General features: G+C 33.5%; 3 protein-coding genes across 4 annotated transcripts; all 3 read left to right on the forward strand.

Moving 5' to 3' along the window:
* The first annotated feature begins 311 nt into the window (after window positions 1-311).
* LOC105955118 (NADPH HC-toxin reductase 1) lies at window positions 312-2548 on the forward strand. Of its 2 annotated transcripts, XM_012978816.2 has the most exons (5): window positions 316-517; window positions 636-802; window positions 897-1109; window positions 1182-1552; window positions 2290-2548. In XM_012978816.2, exons 1-5 carry the CDS (start codon window positions 400-402, stop codon window positions 2423-2425), a joined length of 1005 nt encoding a protein of 334 aa, XP_012834270.2. In that variant the 5' UTR covers window positions 316-399; the 3' UTR covers window positions 2426-2548. The 2 variants fall into 2 exon arrangements, with proteins under 2 accessions (XP_012834269.2, XP_012834270.2); XM_012978815.2 differs by having other exon boundaries at window positions 312-517; window positions 897-1552.
* A 1318-nt stretch (window positions 2549-3866) lies between these two features.
* On the forward strand, window positions 3867-8323 carry LOC105955119 (NADPH HC-toxin reductase 1). Its single transcript, XM_012978818.2, has 5 exons — window positions 3867-4145; window positions 4268-4434; window positions 6066-6281; window positions 7256-7629; window positions 7985-8323. Exons 1-5 carry the CDS (start codon window positions 3989-3991, stop codon window positions 8118-8120), a joined length of 1050 nt encoding a protein of 349 aa, XP_012834272.2. The 5' UTR covers window positions 3867-3988; the 3' UTR covers window positions 8121-8323.
* Window positions 8324-10932: 2609 nt separating this feature from the next.
* Window positions 10933-11801, forward strand: LOC105955090 (MADS-box protein AGL72). The gene has a single exon (XM_012978788.2). It carries the CDS (start codon window positions 11040-11042, stop codon window positions 11526-11528), a length of 489 nt encoding a protein of 162 aa, XP_012834242.2. The 5' UTR covers window positions 10933-11039; the 3' UTR covers window positions 11529-11801.
* Window positions 11802-12710: the final 909 nt, after the last annotated feature.

Raw genomic sequence — 12710 nt, forward strand, 5'->3', positions numbered from 1 at the left:
AGAATCCAAGTAATATTTCTGAAAAGTACCGATTCTACCCATGCAGACGTGGTATTTCTTTATGCTACGTTAGCAGAGGTAGAACTGATATTTTTCGAGAAATATTAACCGGAATCGAAAAGATTCCGTGAAAAATCACACCATAAGGGGATCAGTGTAAGAAGAAAACAAACGTCTGGGGAATTTTAGTAATTATGGATAGGTAGGGGTGTTTTTCATAATTTAGCCTAAGTTCAAGGGTGTTTTCGTAATTCACCCTAAAAACTAAAACCATGAACTTATTTATTTTAACAATTGGTAGGTGAGGCAAAAGCAAATAATATTGCATGCTATTTCCATCTGCAATTTACATCAAACAAAGAATCAAAAATTCGAAAGACAGATCAATATTCGGAGAAGATGAACAATATCGATATAAAAGTTTGTGTTACGGGAGGATCCGGATACCTAGGATCTTGTCTCGTCAAAAAGCTGTTGCACGGAGGTTTCACCGTTCATACAACTTTGAGAAACTTGGGTAATTTGTCATCGATTCGTTAGTTGTTACATATTACTAATTACGAGCTATCTATTGTTACACACACACGAAGCGAAACCGCACGTTTTACTAAATATATATAGATATGATGTTGCAGGCGAAAACTCGAAAACGAGCCTTCTAAACACACTGCCGGGTGCAGAAACGAGATTAAAGTTATTCGAAGCCGATATATACAATCCCCGAGAATTCGAGACAGCTATTCAAGGATGCCAATATGTTTTCCATATGGCTACCCCATTGTTGCACACTCAAAACTCTACGGTCGGTTTTCGTTTAATCTACGCGTGAATTAATTTAATTACCAAGGACTTATTTTTTTTAAATCTTTTTCCTTCTTATTATTATTTATTTAAAGTACAAGGATACAACAGAAGCAGCTATAGCAGGGGTGAAAAGCATAGCGGAATCTTGCCTTAGATCGCAGACGGTGAAACGGCTCGTGTACACTTCCTCCGTAATGGCGGCTTCACCTCTAACCGAAGATGGATCTTGCTTTAAACCAGTAATGGATGAATTCTGCTGGAGCCCTCTTAATCTCTCATATACTTACAGCACTGACTTCAACTTGGTACATATTTACAGTTACACCCCTGTTCTTTATTTTTTCATTCAGGACATTTATCAAACAGGTTGTGTGCAGGATTATGTGAAGTCAAAGACATTATCTGAGAAGGAGATCTTGAGGTACGATAATGGAAGTATGGAAGTGGTTAGCTTGGCTTGTGGGCTTGTCGGAGGAGAAACACTTCTTTCGTATCTGCCGTCGAGTTTACCGGTTGTTTTGTCACAGTTGATTGGGGATCGAAGCGCTTTCGATGCGTTGATGTTCTTGCAAGAATTGATGGGTTCGATTCCAATGGTGCATATTGATGATGTTTGCGATGCCCATATTTTCTGCATCGAGAAAACTTCAATCAATGGCCGATTCTTGTGTGCAGCTGAGAGTTGTACCGTTGAAGAAATTGCAGATTGCTATCAACAAATTCACCCTGAGTTTCCTGTACCAGAAGGGTGAGTTGTTAATTTATTTGGGAAAATTACAGTTTTCACCCCTCAATTTTGCAATTATTTCACATTTGGTCATTTATGTTAAAAAAACATACATTTGGTCCCTCATGTTTCAACAATTTATCATTGTTGGTCCTTTTCTTCAATTTACCATCACTCCATCAGATAAGGCACTTGATTCCGTCAGTACTAATCGGAAATTGACGGAAATGGCTAAAAGTGTTGATTTTTAAATATGAGGGACCAAATGTGTTTTTTTGTGAACATGAAGGTCCAAATGTGGAATTGATGCAAACTTGAGGGACCAAAACTCTATTTTCCCTAATTTATTTAGTTTTTTTTTTCAAATCGTATTTTAAATACTTGGTTTATTGCAATTAGTACCCCTGTGTTACATCTAATTGTTACAAAGTTGACTTGAGTTATTTATTGGCAACCCCACCCCTCCCCTCCCCTCCCCTCTCCCCCAATTTAATTATTTAGCACACAACCCCCTAAACAGGGTACCGAGGGGTTTTTGCCAATAAAAAATATAGGGTAGTCTTTTTCGATAATTCGATATAACACAGAGGTACCAATGTTGCAATTAATACTAATAATTTCATTGTGTGTGGTAAATAATTATAATTTTATTTACCTTCATAGGTGCATTAAGATGACAAGTCTATATATATAGCAAAGATATTTTGAATTACCAATTCAATTATAGTAAGGAATTTTTGTTTTTTATTCGATTTCAGATTCAAATGTGGACCGGATGGGAGAAGCAAATGCGAGCTATCGAAATTGAGAAAAGAGGGATTTGAGTTCAAGTACGGACTGAAAGAGATACTAAACGACAGTGTTGAATGCGCAAAACGGCTCGGCTTCTTGTAATGATTTAGGCTATGTTCCAACTCCTAAAGATGATTGGTTCGTGTCGTTGATCTTGTCGAGTGTTCGTTAAATCCAGAGTTTGTTCTAACAATTTGATTTTTCCAATAAAGACGACTTATCTAAGTTTTATTATTCTCTAAATAAATACTAAATACTTCTTACGAACTAGTTATTTATCACCCCTAATTCAATAACTAATATCGATCAACACGTAGAAATCGGTTTAATTACACACCGATACAACCGCTTGTAAATGCTACACCGAATTAAGTACACTTAGTAATATGTCATTGTAAATCTACATTCAGTCTCACACATGCATACACATATATGTATTCAACGAAGTTCACCGGACAAAATTATTTTGGCCTTTCTCACGTATGAACAGCGCCAAAAATCGAACCAAATTAAAACCAATTATTTTTTATTTAATTTATTTAATTTTATTTTCTTTTTATGTTATAAGCTATGATGCATGGACACGGATACGTGGACACGGCGATACGCGGATACGGACACGGTGATACGGCATTTCCAAAAAACTAGGATACGGACACGTGGGGGATACGCGTAAATATAAAAAATATAGGGGTATATTTATAAATAATAAAAATATAGGGGTACATTTATAAATTGTAAAAAATATGAATAAGTCGTCATCGCATAAGAGAACCGCTCGCCCTTGTTGCTCGTGTTCTTGGTCGCCGTCGCATGCTAGACTTTTGGAGTTTTGGGTGGACTCACAAATAAATCAGAAGAAATGTGTATTACAGAGAAAAGAAAATGTGCATTTTTTTTATTAGGGCTATCTTAAAACGTAAGAGAAGTATCCCAACTTTTTTAAAATTGTGGACACTGCCCGACACGGGTGTCCTACTTTTAGCGAAATTACGACACGGCCCGACACGGGTGTCCGAGAAGTGTCCGGGTGTATCCGAGTGTCCAGGTGTCGGATACGGGGACTCTTCACCTTCTAGAAGTGTCCGTGCAGCATAGTTCATAAGAGTAAATCCAATGGAGGAATTAAATGGAGTATCAAATGATAACACTACCATTTTGATACTTCATCAAAACACAAAAATCCCACTTCAGTAGAGACATTAAATTAGTAGTTTTTTTTTTATACTTCACCTCGTGGAGTTGAAAAAATGCACCTCAAAAAGAAAAGAATCAAATATTCCTTAATTTTATGAACCACAATCTCAACGGACAAAAATTAAAGTGTCAACAAATTCCTATATAATAGGGCATAAATATATCTATTAATTTGTTTTTAGTTCAATTTTATTTATATAATAATCTGAACACAAGAATTTTTTAGAATTACTATTAAAATATTATTTCAAACATCAATTGAATAATTGATAATCCATTTTAATGTCAACCATTGGAGTTGCTAACCACCCCAAATAAGTACGTACAAAAAAAAAAAACATTATTTAATATTGTTAAATTGGCGTAAGATAAATGTGGGTCTCATTTCCTCCACACCACACAAACAAAGTGGACAACGATAAATGATAATCGTGCTATTTTCAACTGCCGCCATTAATATACCTATATATGATCTATATAAGCAAGCTAAGGAATACTTATATGGAAATAATTAGCAAAGATATAAAAGTATGTGTAACTGGAGGATCTGGATACCTTGGATCTTGTCTCATCAAGAAGTTGTTACACAGAGGTTATACTGTCCATGCAACTTTGAGAAACTTGGGTAACTCTACTATATATACTTCCTTCATTCTCAAATCACATATCTATATGTATATACATATACATATGTATCTATCTATATATGTACTATATAGATATGTTTGTTTTGCATATGATGTGCAGGCGAAAACTCGAAAACGGGCTTTCTAAAGTCACTTCCGAGCGCGGAAACGAGATTGAAGCTATTCGAAGCTGATATATACAATCCCCAAGAATTCGAAACCGCTATTCGAGGCTGCCAATATGTTTTTCATGTAGCTACGCCAATATTGCACATTCAAAACTCTAAGGTATAATTTTTATACATCTTCAGAGCAACTCCAATGATAGGTATTAAAATGAGGCATCTAAACCCTTAATTGATGCTTGAAATAATACTTTGGTATTTCGAAAAAACTTATATGCTCCAACCCGTAGGAATCAAATAAATTATTCTATTTTTAAATATGTATTAAACATAAATTAATAGATATATTTGGTCCCTATTCCATAGGAATTTGTTAGAAATTATATTCTTTTTAGAGCAACTCCAATGGTAAAGTATTAAAATCGATCATCAAATATTAATTTGATACTCGTTTTATTATTTTGATACTCATTTATTCCAACCGCAAGCTTTAAATGAATCATCTAATTTTAAATATAAGCATAAATATATTTAATATTGACACATGTCAATTTTTAATTGGTTTGTTGGGTAGTTAATGTTTTGATACCTCTTTTTCCAGGATGCATTTTTGCATCTCGGGAAGTTGAATATCAAAATAACTACCAATTTAATTCCCCCATTGGAGATGAAATTTTATGTTTTGGAGCATCAAAATAGAAGTTATTCCATTTAATTCCCCATTTAATTCCTCCACTGGAGTTGCTCTTACGTTGAAATTGCAGTTCCTAATTTCTAGAAATATTTGATACTTGGTTTTTTTGGGAGCATTTTTGCACCTCTGGGAGATAAAGTAATCAAAAAAACTACCCCTTTGATGCTTCCGTTGGAGAAGAAATTTTAAGTTTTGGGAATCAAAATGGAAGTTTTATCGTATAATACTCCATTTGATTCTCCCATTGGAGTTGCTCTCAGGGACCAGTTCTGAGGGGAAGCGAAGTTACGCGGTCACCTAAAGCCCCCGGATTTTTACGAAAATTTAGAGCCCCCAAATTATTTTATATATTAATACTTATTTTTTAAAATTTATTATATATATATAATATTTTGGAACATCAGTTCTAAAATTAATTTAAAATAAATGATCAATAGATATTTTTACAATTGTCTTAATTATTATTTTTATACCTAAAGTAACAATCAATATTCATTAGTGTATTTAAGTTTTATAAATATTTATAAAGTGTATATGCTATAAGGATTATACGTCATGGGAGGAAGTGAACCAGCAAATCATCCTCTTAATTTTGATTTTTTTCCATATTTAAAGTTAATTTATATTCATACATTTCAAAAAATGTTTCGGGGGCACTGCCCCCGAACCCCCGTAATCTTTATTCTATCATTTTTAGAAAATATTATTTATATATTTTAGTATATTAAATTCCGAACACCCTTTAATAAAAAGTGATTTATCAAATAGGGGTCCCCGTTTTAACGTGTTCTTTAAATCTCGCATAGGGCCCCCAAATTCTCAAGAACGCCCATGTATATCTTTCGTTTCCAATTTCTCTCTCTCTCTCTCTCTCTCTCTCTCTCTCTCTCTCTCTCTCTCTCTCTCTCTCTCTCTCTCTCTCTCTCTCTCTCTCACACACACACACACACATACCCGCCTTGATAAATGAATAACTTCTCTTAACGTGCTAAATTATAAATTCGAAAATTTAATATTCTGCTAAATTAATAGGATTTTGTTAGTTCTAACTATATTAATTTATACAGTTTTTTTAACTGTATATATTATTATTTTTACAGTACAAGGATACATCGGAAGCAGCTATAGATGGAGTGAGAAGCATAGCTGAACTTTGCATTAGATCAAAAACGGTGAAACGGCTCGTTTACACTTCGTCCATAACGGCAGCTTCGCCTCTGAAAGAAGATGGATCTTGCTTTAAACCACTAATGGATGAGCTTTGTTGGACTCCGTACCTCAATCTCTCGTGTACTTACATCAATGACTTTGTGTTGGTACGTACGTATTTTACGATAAATATGTATTTAATTACTATTAGAAGCTGAGTTTGGTGATGTTAATTTTCAAAATTAATTATGATACAGTTTAACTTCTATAAATTAATATAGTTGGGACCATCAAAATCTTATTAATTTTTAGCGAAATATTAACTTATCGATAAATTAATAATTATTAATTTACACATTAATTTATAACTTATTAATTTATGAAATTATTTTTATTATTATTTTCAATAACTATAAATTATTGGATTATGTTTAACTTTTATCAATATATCACGAGTAGTGATTCAAATTTTGTCGATTCTGATTCAAATATTTAAGATTTTGGAACATTAATTCTTTTTTCATTTCAATTTCAAAAGTTCTTATTTTCAATTTCTCCGATTGTTTTCCGGAATGGAATTGGAATAATTTTTTCACTTAAAAAAATGGATTTTTTTTAAAAGTGTTAGTTCCGATCAAATCCAACCGGTTTTCGCCTCTAAACCCATCCAATACATTTCATCTAATGAACTATTGCAATATCATATCTTGTGTTTTGTTTTATATTTTTAGTTAAAATTTATAATTATTTATCGATTTTGCCTTAATGTTTATGAATACCCGTGAAACTCGTTAAGTTAAAAGCTCTAATGATCGTATTTTGAACATAATTTATTCTATTTTAGTTTAAAATTAAATATATAATTTACTCGTACGTGTTATTTCTTAGGGCACTGCCCTCGAACCTTATTAATATAAGATAGCATTGCATATCAAGACGCTATTGATATATTGGATCAAGACTTTTAATATTTTGCTCACGCCTCGTATTAAATTCTGACTTCGCCACTGCAAAGTCAGAATTAACAAACCAATTTAAAGTTTGTTCTTTTACACAAATGTTTTTTTTTCAATATTATATAATTTATATTATGTTAGCCATGTACTTCATTTGGTCAATTTATCAAGCATGTTATGTGCAGGATTATGTGAAGTCAAAGACATCATCTGAGAAGGAGATTTTGAGGTACAACAATGGTGAAAGTATGGAAGTGGTTAGTTTGGCTTGTGGGCTTGTCGGAGGTGAAACACTCTTTTCGTATCTACCTTCGAGTTTACCTAATGTGTTGTCACAATTATTACGGAATCAAATTGCTTTCGACCAACTACGGTTATTGCAAGAATTGTTGGGTTCGATTCCAATGGTGCACATTGACGATGTTTGTGATGCCCATATTTTCTGCATCGAGAAAACGTCGCTCAAAGGTCGATTCTTGTGTGCCGTTGAGACTTGTACGATTGAAGAAATGGCAGATTGTTATCAACAAATTCACCCCGAATTTCCTATACTAGAAGGGTAAGTGGTTAATTTTTTTATACATTTAGGCCTCGTTTAGCTGGCAAGATAAGATTAAATGATGTAATGAAACACCAAATATTTTATCCGATCCCAGGACATCCAACAAAAAAACTACCTAAAAGGCAAAATACGCCATGATAACATAATATTTACGTGTCAACCAGATAAGTTATCGGGGATACCAGATATCGAACAAAATCCAATTATTTAGTTAATATTTAATACTGGCTAATCTCCCCAACCAAACGATGCCTTATATAATTATACTTACATATATAGATGCATTGACAGCTGAATTTTAAGGATTAAATTTGATTATACTACAAAAAATCTTGTTATTATTTGATTGCAGATTCAAATGTGGACCGGATGGAAGAAGTAAATGTGACCTAACAAAATTGAGAAAAGAGGGATTTGAGTTCAAATACGGACTGAAAGAAATACTAAACGATAGTGTCGAATGCGCAAAACGACTTGGTTTCTTGTAAGTATTTGCAGGAATTGATTGAAGTTAGGGGAGGCAATAAATATTTGGCATAGTTCATATTTTTCTTGGGTTAATCTCAAAGGTCCCACTTTATATTTATTTAAATAAATCGTTTTCAATTCATTCTTTGTTATATTTAATTTAGTTGGTGCACGCTGAGTATCTGAGGATGGAAATTGGAATAAAAATTCTGAATTTCGTCGATTCTGATGCAAAAATTTCCAATTTAGTAACAATATTTCTCAGTTCGAATTTCATATGTTTGGATTTCTGATTCATCCGATTGTTTTGGAACATAATTGGAATACATAGTAACAAATTGCTATTTCTAATTCGATTTTAATTTCCAAACATGTCTTAGAAAATTCGACTACTTTCCCTAGAAAATACACTTATATATCAATATTATTATGTAGTTTGTATATACGTGACCAAAAAATTGGAATTTCTAAATTTCACGATTTCGATCGGAAGAAATCCGATTTTTGATATTTTTTTTATGGAATTGGAATTAGTTTTAACTTCCAAAAATATTAGTATTTTTTAAAAGTGCTTATTCTAAGAAAAAAGAGATTAAGTAATTTTTTTTTCTTTCTAAAAATTCAAACCCTATAATAAATTAGGAAAATATGACTTATATATGCTATAATTTATGACATTATACTTTGAATAATTATTTAGCTTGAACAAACTACAACTCCCTATATATAATTGGGATTATTTTGTAGACCCTCTCATTCCCAAATTATATAGAACTAACTACCAAGTGGATTACACTCTAAGGGAAACCCCCTAATTTCGAAAATATTTTGACATACCCCCTGGGCCCCTCTGAAGTACCTATAATACCCTTTTAAAATCAGTTTTAAACCCTAGACACTCACATTTCGGCTCTCTTCTTCTCCCAGATTCAAAATTCCGCCTCCACAAACCTCCCACCGGTGAAATTGCTTCCCGAAGCCATAACTCTCTCTCCGGTGGTCGGAATTCGATGGTTTAACTACCGTTGGATTCCTCTCGTCGGGCTCTTTCTTTTGGTGGTGATTTCATTCAGTTTGGAGCGCAGATCTGTTTCTGTAATTTTTTTTCATTCGACAACGATGGTCTTGCCGGAGGTGTTTTTTGTGTTCCACCAGTCGAAATTTGACGGGCTACCCACCGTTGGATTTCTCTCGTCGAGATCTATATTTTGATGGTAATTTTGTTTATTATTATGTTTACAGATTTATTTCTATAATTTTTTGCATTTGTGGGTGCGCGAAACTGTGGGTGGTTAGTAGCGGCGCCTAGGGTTTTGGTAGGAGGCGAGGGCGGGTGAGGATTCACTGTATGTTTGATTTAAAATTTGTAGCATTTCCCATCAATAACCTCTCTCTCTATCTCTTAGTATTTGTTGATTTTTGAGTGTTTTGATGTTTCTTCAAATTTTGTTGATTTGCAACTAAGTAATTTTTTTTTGTTTTGATTTTGCAATTGCAGCTTATGAAAGCCATTGATCCTCTCCTTGAATGTGTCAAAAATTTGGTTGAAGTCACATGTGAAGCAGTGTTTGACAAACTGTATACATTACTATACATATATAGTAACATGTAGTTATATATGCATATATTTGTGTATTTTCAATTTTTTATTTTTTTTTTGGTTCTGAGGTGATTTATAATAAAAATATTGACATTTGTAAATTTTTATTGGGGTTTATGAATTTCTTTTGTATAAGCCAGTATTCGTGTGTGTATACAATTGATCGACTAAAAATATGGGGAAAAAAACGAACATAACTACGAATTACTATAGGTACTATAGTTACATGTAGTTATTTTCAGTACAACAAACATATTATTTTGAAAATTAAAAAAATTAAAAAAATAATATATATATATATATATATATATATATATATATATATATATATATATATATATATATATATATATATATATATATATAAATTTAACAAACAGGTTTATTATTATTTATAAAAAAAATAATAATAATAATAAATAAATCAGCGAAAATAATAAATACAGTACCAGGAATGCTGAATGCAGTTTAGCCGAAAATTGCATATAAGGATAGTATAGTACTTTCCCTTCTCCAAGGGGATATGTCAAAGGATAATTTGGGCTTGAATTTATCACTAGTTTATTTGGTGGCTAGGGAGTATGTAAAATAACCCCTATATAATTATACTTAATAAACTATAAAACTATAGTAATGTATAACAAGGAATAGTAAATAAAGCATATAGACAAATTTATTGAATTTTATTAATTACTTAAATATATAAGTATTAATCTGGGACAGGACTCCTCCACCTAGGCAATTAGATAAAGACGGCGCTGGATTAAATAGTTAAATTACTTGTTAAATTAAAGTAAGGGCAAATTACAAAACACACGTAAAGTAAGGTCAAATTACGAAAAAACTCATTATGTTTGTATAATTACAAACACCCCTTAACTATGTATTATCTATAAAAGAATCCCTTAGTTGATAAATTTAGGGGTTCATTCGGAAAAATTGTACAGAAATTGCAGTACGCCACAATTTCATACCGTTTAACATTAGGTTCGATAAATAAGCGAATTACAAAAGAATTATTAAAAATATTAGTGTTTTGATTATTTTTTTTAAATTTAATTTTAGTTTAAATACTAATTTTACATATATAAAATAAAATAAATACATAGTTGAGGGGTGATTGTAATTATAAGAACAAGAGGGGGGTTTTCGTAATTATACCTTACGTGAGGGGTTGGCCTGTAATTTGCCCATTAAAGTAATTAATAAATACATGGAAAAAACAAGAAGTATATCCCACTATATAAACCCGCCCCCTTTCCTAGAGGCTAGAAGTAAAGCACCCCCAAATTGCCCAAACATCAAACACAGAGCAAAACAGAAACCCTAGAGAAAAATCATGGTGCGGAGGCGCGTGGAAATCAAGGCAATTGAGGTGAAGGCGAAGCGGCACACCACCTTCACGAAGCGGCGGCAGGGCCTGTTCAAGAAGACCCAGGATTACTGCACCCTGAGCGACTCCCAGGCGGCGGTGATCGTCTTCTCCGCCGCCGGAAACTTCTTCGGCTTAGGCCACCCTTCTCTCAACCTGTTGGTCAACCGCTACATCTCTCACCCTAAATCCGTCTTCGGGAAGGAAGCTGCCGGAGCCGGAGGACCACGTGTGCTTGACGGCGGCGGAGCTGAGGACGGCCCGGCGGAGCCGCTGCCGCTGACGGAGACGGAGAGGAGGATAGTTGAGGCGATTGAGAGGAAGAGGTGGGATTCGGCGGTGGGGGATTTGGTTCCGGAGGAACTTAGTGAGCTGGCGGCGGAGGTGGAGAAGATCAAACTTATGGTGGCGGCGCGTAAGAAGGAGATTAAGGGGAAGGGTAAGGTGGATGGTTGATTTTTCCGGCGAGTGCGGTTTTGATGGAGAAGACGTGCGCTGCAAGGCATCTTTTCTTGATATTAGTTTTTGTTTTTTTTTTTTTTTTTTTTTTTTTTTTATTTCATTATTTCTCACTAATTGCCTTTTCTTTAGGTTTATTAATTAGGTGATTAGGAAGATTTAATAGCTTTGATTTTAGAGTCTTTTTTTTTTTTAGTAAACTTTGATTTTAGAGTCTAATACTATTGTTCACAAATTCGTAAATTTGGGATTTACACTATTGACTTATAATTGGATTTAGCGATTTGTTTTGAGTTTTCAATTTTTTTATTTCAATCTTAAGGAAAATCGAATTTAGTATAACTATATCGAACAAATTTATATACGATTTTTTACGATCCAATCAACTTTTTTTAATTAAAACCTTCTTTTATTTTTATGTTAAAAATAATTTTAGCATCTAACTTGAGATAAGCTCAACAAATATTTATAAAAAATAAATAAAATAAGATTCTTCTCAATCGAACTATAATGCTTTAATACAATACTTGGCGACAAATATATCTTTTGTGCATATTAATTACCGGGAAGATTACAGTTTATGTTCCTAAACTTTACCACTAAAACGATTTATGTCCTCAAATATTTCAATCCACGAAATATGTCCTGAAACTTGCCACTTTTGATCACTTTATGTTCTGCCGTTAACGTCGGCAGCTAACTTCGACGGAAATAGCACGCGTGGCTCATGTGACATCTATGTGGCCGTTAAATGTCGAGTTGTACTACACCCAGTGCCTACTTGGTCGACGAAACGTGATGTGGAGCGACACGTCATTCTCCTCCCCTATTTCTATTCTAAAATCCCTAATTCTCCATATCCCCAATAAACCCGTAAATCCAATCCCTAAAACCCCATTTCGAATCCTTCAATTGAGGTGAAATTCGAAAATAGCAGAATCGTCTGTGAATTCATTGCCATTTTTCGTGGTGTTTTACCAGCAAAATAGCCCAATAAACAAATGCCGAATGTTTCCTCGATTTCACTTTCATCTTCGGGCTGAAATATCATGTCTTCTTCAACTTCGTTGGGGAAGTTGGGGAGCTGGAATCCGTTCTTGGGCACTCTATTCTTGGCGAAAAAAGAATTATATGCAGCTTTGACAGGTGCTGCATGTTTTTTTTCCGGAATTGGTTCAG

This window comes from Erythranthe guttata, chromosome 5, assembly GCF_056151865.1.
Source record: "Erythranthe guttata isolate IM_541 chromosome 5, IM_541, whole genome shotgun sequence".
Taxonomy (NCBI): Eukaryota; Viridiplantae; Streptophyta; class Magnoliopsida; order Lamiales; family Phrymaceae; genus Erythranthe; species Erythranthe guttata.

Bases quoted from the DNA above. Each gene is read 5' to 3' on its own strand.
- LOC105955118 (XM_012978815.2), top strand. From the start codon at position 400: ATGAACAATATCGATATAAAAGTTTGTGTTACGGGAGGATCCGGATAC. The intron at 518-635 runs GTAATTTGTCAT...ATGATGTTGCAG, and splicing joins TACAACTTTGAGAAACTTGG to GCGAAAACTCGAAAACGAGC. The intron at 803-896 runs GTCGGTTTTCGT...ATTTATTTAAAG, and splicing joins TGCACACTCAAAACTCTACG to TACAAGGATACAACAGAAGC.
- LOC105955119 (XM_012978818.2), top strand. From the start codon at position 3,989: ATGATCTATATAAGCAAGCTAAGGAATACTTATATGGAAATAATTAGC. The intron at 4,435-6,065 runs GTATAATTTTTA...TTATTTTTACAG, and splicing joins TGCACATTCAAAACTCTAAG to TACAAGGATACATCGGAAGC. The intron at 7,630-7,984 runs GTAAGTGGTTAA...ATTTGATTGCAG, and splicing joins GAATTTCCTATACTAGAAGG to ATTCAAATGTGGACCGGATG.
- LOC105955090 (XM_012978788.2), top strand. From the start codon at position 11,040: ATGGTGCGGAGGCGCGTGGAAATCAAGGCAATTGAGGTGAAGGCGAAG.